The sequence below is a fragment of the Morone saxatilis genome, unplaced genomic scaffold, assembly GCF_004916995.1.
Source record: "Morone saxatilis isolate NCDOM2014 unplaced genomic scaffold, NCSU_SB_2.0 Contig11, whole genome shotgun sequence".
Lineage (NCBI taxonomy): Eukaryota > Metazoa > Chordata > Actinopteri > Moronidae > Morone > Morone saxatilis.
This window is the reverse complement of record NW_023339663.1, coordinates 27,493,281-27,499,825: the sequence shown is the minus strand read 5'-3', so window position 1 is coordinate 27,499,825 and position 6,545 is coordinate 27,493,281. Positions and strand designations below refer to the sequence as shown.

Genomic DNA, 6,545 nt, shown 5'->3' with positions numbered 1-6,545 from the left:
TGTCCGTCTGTCTGTCTCTCTCTGAGGGTTGGAACAGCAGGCAGCAAGCTGTGAGGCTAACTGTGAAGCTAGCAGTGTGTCCTTACACTCACTGTCCGTATGAAACTCTCTTTCGCGCCGCAGCAGCTCCACTTCGAGCAGCTAACGTTAGCCTGTGAATGTGGCCCAGTGGTTACTCGATGTTTCAGTGTGAGTTGGGAGGCTGTGCCCAACTTCCCTCTACAGGGGAAAGTGGAGGAAATATTTTTAGACCCTGACATAGTAGGTGCTCATCTGAGACTGGCTGAAGCACATGATGGCGTCCACACAGAGGCTTCACTGCCTCCAGTCACACTCAGCCTCCTCACTGTACCACAGGAGGCCCAGCCTTTATCTTGGCGAGTGACAAACTTGAAGTTATTTGGCAGATGTGCATTGTTTGGGTTAGACATTTCTAATAAAAGGCCATTATTGTTGAGTGGATTTCTTTTGGATCCAGTGCTAATAACACAAGGCCAGTTTGTGTGTAGCTCCACCCCTCCCAGTTGAGAGTTAAGCCGGGTAATGTTCAGTCATTCTTACATGTGGTAACCCTTCTCCAAATGTGTATCCTTCTGTTTTGATATTAGTCATACAGATGCAGAAGTGGGAGAAAGAGGAAGGTGAGTTGTGGTTGGAAAGTGAAAAAGAGGAAAGCGTTGGGTTTGCAGAGATGAAAGGAATTCAACCACATGATTTGGGACCATTTCCCTCCAGCTTGGTTTGTAAACAGATGCACATGGTGCACGTGTTTGAATGCCTGTCTATTGAGCAGCAGTGGCAGGGCTTATCATGAATGAGTTAGGCTGTGACACTTATCATGGTGGTCGTTTGGGCAGCCAATCCCCTCACACAGCCCTCAGTACATGCTGCCGTACAAAGTGTATGTAGGGGCAGTTGTTTATTTCTCTTTGGTGAAAAGAAACTACATATTTTTTCCTCAACAGATGTCGTGCTTTATCGAGGGAGGTTTCTCAGTGTCACTGTGCAAAACTCTCAATGAGCCACACTGACTTGCCTTTTAACACAGAATGCTGTGCCTACTAAAAAGGTGCAGAACTAAAAATCACATGCTCAGTCCTCAGAATACAGGCCGAAATATTTGAGTTTGAGTTTACTAAGCATACAGTTCACTGTGCATGCAACACGTCCTTATTTTAACATTTATTTTATTATTTACCTCTGGGGCAGCATATGTGCTAATTACTTCAGCACCACTGCTATATATTTGAACTGTATGACAGTACTTGACAGGAAAAAAAGTTCTCTGTTAATTAACTGTCAAAAGCAGTGTGGAGTAATGTAAATTGTGATAGATACAGAACAGGAACTCAGTCACAATCATTAGCCTATTTTATTTTATATATGTAGAAATCTAGGTGTACAGTGTTTTGTGTCAAAGGTTTAAATTCTAACTTTGTTAGTCTTTTAACTCTAGAGCTACATATTGACATTAATATCTGATACTATTAGTACTGAATTGGCTATTCAGCGAATTAAGAACTGTTTTGATAAGCATAATTGTTAAAGTCATTTATCAACCAGAGAGGCCAAATATCCAATGTGAAGAAGGCAGTGTTTGTCAGTTTTATGTAATTGTAAATTGAATTACTTTGACATGAGCAATTTGAATAAGTTACTGTAGTCTGTGGCAAAGTGTGGCTGGCATTTTTCACTGCTTTCTACTAGAATGATTAAGTGGGAGAAACAATATAGGGAAACTGTAGACAGATGTACTGTATATCTATATTGACAATGATCATTTCATAGCGTTCTTAGTACTTAGTGCTCTTAGTAGTGGTGGGTGTCATTAGTCAGCTCATGGCTAAGCAGGTTGGCTAGAACACAGAGGACTGACGATTTGAACATGCCTTTATTTACTATAGACTACTAAGAGTTGCAATTGTTTGTATGCGAGTGTCATATGACAGTTGAAAGGCTCTAGCGCTGACGGATACAATTGTGGAGGAAAGATATCTTAAAATATCTCTATCCATATTTGTAGTACGGGATCAAACCTGTTTATGTTTAGTGTACCGTATAGCAGCAAGCAGTGTGCACACTCATTTCTTTGTTCTCTGCTGTCTGCCAGGTCATGGAGGAGATCAGCAATGTCGCTGTACTCATCACACACTCCTCCACTGCCTCCTCTTCCTCCTCTACGCCGTCAGCGCTGGGATCCCTCTCTCAAACCCAAACGCAGCAAGCAGTAGAGGAGTCCCAGAGTTTTCAGCAGAGACAAGCTGCAGATTCTCTCATCCAGGTCATTGAGAAGCTCAGCAAAATCGTGGAAAAGCGGCCCCAGCGCCGCTGTACCTTGGCGGGCCAAAAAAGAGCAGTCCAACAGGCCTCTTCTGCGGGGGAAGGGGGAGGAGGTGTAGAGGGGACAAGGGGGAGTAGAGGAGGCTCTCCACACAGGAAGATTAAGAGGAACTGTAAGGAGCAGGAGAGCGTTCAGGAGGTGAGATTAGAAGGCAGCGCGGCTGACGGCGCTCTTTCTTCACGTGTGTCAGGTGACGGTAACAACAACAACATCACCTCCCCGGCAGCAGAGGTAGCCGGCAACCCCAACAGCAGCGAGCACAAGCGGACGGTGACGTGCTATCAGTGCAGCCTGTGCCCCTACCTCTCCCAAACGCTGCCCCTGCTGAAAGAGCACCTGAAGCAGCACAACGAGCAGCACAGTGACCTCATCCTCATGTGCTCCGAGTGCCGCTTCACCTCCAGAGACCAGGGGCAGCTGGAGGCACACGTCAGGCTGCACTTGGACAACGGCGACAACCTGAAGAGGAATCCCACTGTGTTGGACACCTACAGTGAGCACACAGACGCAGTTTTAAGAAAGCAGGATGGGGACTGGACTGGGAGCAGTATAGGAAACGAAGTGATCAAAAGCTCAGTGGACGGTTCCAAGGAGTTGCCACAGAAGAAGAAGTGGTATAGCTACGAGGAGTATGGATTGTACCGCTGCCTGATCTGCAGCTACGTGTGCAGCCAGCAGCGGATGCTCAAGACCCACGCCTGGAAGCACGCCGGCCTGGTCGACTGCTCCTACCCTATCTTCGAGGATGATGACGGGGCTCCCGCAAGGAGAGAGTCCCAGGCTGCGGCCAACACTGCCGGGACCCGGGAGGAAACGGTCGTTCTTTCCCCGGTTCTTCAAGATAAAAGCGTCCAAAAGCTGGCCACTGCCTACAAGCTCCAGCTGTTTGCTGCTCCGTTGGCTGTCGAAAACAAACGGGACGTGTTGACTCACCCGGTGTCTAATCTTAATGAAAGTCCAAAAACGGAAGAGGAAGAGGAGGAAAGTGTGTACCCTATCAAAGACCTGACCTCCGAGGAGCCCGTGGTGGAGGTTCAGGTGACGACAGAGGCAGAGTCTGAGGTGGAGATTGAGAGTCACCACAATAGCACCTCTATTGCAGACAGCTTGCTGTCATCAGCTCAGAAGATTATCAACAGCAGTCCCAACAGCGCCGGCCATATCAACGTGATTGTAGAACGCCTTCCCTCAGCTGAGGACTCAGTCATGGCGACGAACCCGCTCCTCCTCAGCCCAGACGTGGACAGGGACAAGAGCTTACTGGATGCAGAGGAGGAAGAGCAGGACCATGCAGGAGCGGTGAAGGATGAGGTGGTCCCTGGCTGCAGTGCGGGTAGCACCACCGACAGCCAGCCAGTAGGAGCTACTATTAAATCCTCTGTTACTATAAGTGGCGACTCTCCGCGGGATGAAAACATTCCCCCCGCAGGTCGCAAGAGGACTCATTCTGAGTCTCTGCGCCTGCACTCTCTGGCTGCTGAGGCACTGGTAGCGATGCCTATGAGGACCCCCGAGCTCCCCACCTCCAGCACCAAGGTAAACCTGAAGAGCATCACAGCCCAAGCACAGAGCCAAAACACGGGCCAGAAAGTCGTAGAGGTGACCCCAGCTGGACAGAAGGCTTCTGACGTAGGAACAACAGAAGCTCTTCTGGACTTGGAGCTTCACAGCAAGAGCAGAGAGGAAGATCTGGGGTCCCTGGGTCTGGGGGAGGGAGACGAGGAGGGTCCTGCCACTAAAGCCGGCATCAGCCTGTCACTGCTCACCGTCATTGAAAGACTCAGAGAGCGCTCGGACCAGAATGCCTCAGATGAGGACATCTTAAAAGAACTTCAGGACAACGCGCAGTTCCAAAACGGAGCCGTGGCCGGTGTGGTAACAGGGAACGGAGGCGGGAGTTACATGTGTAGCATCCCAGGAATGGACGGGCTGGTCACCTCTCGTGATGGCAGTCTGGTGGACTACATCCCCGGCAGTGATAGGCCGTACCGGTGCCGCCTGTGTCGCTACAGCAGCGGCAATAAGGGCTACATTAAACAGCACCTCCGGGTGCACAGGCAGAGGCAGCCGTATCAGTGTCCCATCTGTGAGCACATTGCCTCGGACAGTAAGGACCTGGAGAGCCATATGATCCACCACTGCAAGACCAGGATGTACCAGTGCAAGCTGTGCCCAGATGCCTTCCACTACAAGGTGAGGAGCCGGCAGCGCTCACATGGAGCATTTTAATCCTGTTATTCATATCCAGTTATCAGACCATTTAAGTAGTATATTATATCAGTATTTTTTATTATCCTCAGAGTTCATTGAGGTCCGTTGAGGTAGCTGGTGTAGTCTGTGGAGTCTTCATCATGGTAAAAAGTGCAGGCCACGTTGAGCCGTTTGTCAGTATAACACTGGCAGTCCATCACTTTGATTCCTCAGGCTCACTCGTACCACTGTGTAACAGTTCCCCCATACCATTAAATGGACTGCTATAATTAGTCCATGCCCTTATTATTTTTCTACAAAAGCGTTTTACAGAAACTAGGATTGGAATATTCACCCTAAGATTCAGATGTAATCAGAGTAAGGTTAGGTTAGGTTTTTTTCAGTAAGTAACTTGATTTCTCAGGTATTTCACATTTTCCAAACAATTTCCAAAATTCGTTATCTAGAAAATGTTCCATATTTATTCAGTCATATTACACATTGATACCACAATATAAAATAACATACAGGACAACTGTTATTTGTTTAAGTTATTTTCCAAGTTAAAATCCCCTTTGCTCCCAGGTTTCCCCCTTATTTTTTTTTTTATTTTTTTTACATGCACAGTATATTAGTAAATTCTTGGTCTTTGCCCCCCAATCACAAACAGGAGTCTTCTCTCCTGTCAGCATCTAATTTTGTTTCTCAGTAAACCAAACCGAGTTAAAGCCAAAAGAGAGTGAAATTATCTGTGATGTGATGGAGCTTGTTAGTAAGAGATGAGAGCTGGGCCTGGTGCAGCACTGCAGTCACAAGTTGCCTGGGTTTGATGATACAGGAGAAAACTATTGATTCCACTGCTATCATGAGACTCCAGCGAAGATCTGCAGCAGAGATTTTTCATCATTCATCAAGTTCATCATATCATCCAACAGATTTGCGAGTTAGGCTAAGAAAGTTTGTAATTGTGAAGGGTGGACTGTGATAAATACAAATGCAGATCCCACAGGTTTTAAATCAGATTTTATTCATGTTTTTTTTTCTAACTAAAATATATTTTCTTTCTTACAGTATCGCAATATATTGACTCATAACCCCTGTACTTTGATATGTATCGTATGGCCAGATTCTTGCTGATACACAGCCCTACTGTTTCATATTTCACCTTTTAGGTATTTAATATATAAATCAAAGTAAAAAAAAAAACATCAGATTTGGCTGTTTATTGTTTTGCTACCAGGTCCAAAGTTAGAAAAAAGTATTTGAAAAAACATTTTGAATGTCAACTACATATATTGTCATTTCTTTGTGTAGATATCTCATGGTATGTGTGTATTTTCCTTACTCAGAGTCAGTTAAGAAATCATGAAAGGGAGCACCACAGCTTCAGCAGTGATATGGCAGCCCTCACACCAGTCACTGAAACCGTGGCCATGGTGGAGGAAGCCGAGCGGGTAACGGATGAAGGTAAGACGTGTATTTATGACTTCCTCATGTGTTCAGCTAGGAAGATATATGGATATTTAAATGACTAGCTGTTTAACCTCTCCTATATTACAGAATGTGGTATGCAGAAGATGTATAAGTGCGATGTGTGCGACTACACCAGCTCTACATATGTTGGAGTGAGAAACCACCGGCGGATTCATAACTCCGACAAGCCTTATCGGTGAGTTGTTTTAAAAAAAGGAAATTCACCACTGTCACCTCAGTGCAAGCACTAATGCCACTCACTGACTGATGAGCAACTTGGCGCAACACAGCGTGGAGCAAATGGTGTAGGGTTTGGGTTTACTAGCATTTTGAATTTGCAGCTGGAAACTTGATTTAGACTTAAATTGCCTCTATATCTATATGTAGAGCAAAGCATTTGATGTTCCCGGAAACATCAAACAAGGACTAAAAAATCACCAGTAATATTTATTTATTTATTTATTTAAGTATATTTTTCTTGCAATATCCTATAAACAACGTCCTCAAACTTTGGCTCCTCGCGCTGTAGATCTAATGCAGT

General features: G+C 45.8%; 1 protein-coding gene across 1 annotated transcript in view; it reads left to right on the top strand.

Annotated features, from left to right (window-relative positions):
* znf507 (zinc finger protein 507) overlaps positions 1 to 6,545 on the top strand; it is a 20,197-nt gene that overhangs the window by 285 nt on the left and 13,367 nt on the right. Inside the window, exons 2-4 of the mRNA XM_035682549.1 lie at positions 2,111 to 4,534; positions 5,881 to 5,998; positions 6,092 to 6,200. Of these exons, the coding sequence (XP_035538442.1) occupies positions 2,114 to 4,534; positions 5,881 to 5,998; positions 6,092 to 6,200 (2,648 nt within the window). The 5' untranslated portion in view covers positions 2,111 to 2,113. The remainder of the gene's footprint in view (positions 1 to 2,110; positions 4,535 to 5,880; positions 5,999 to 6,091; positions 6,201 to 6,545) is intronic.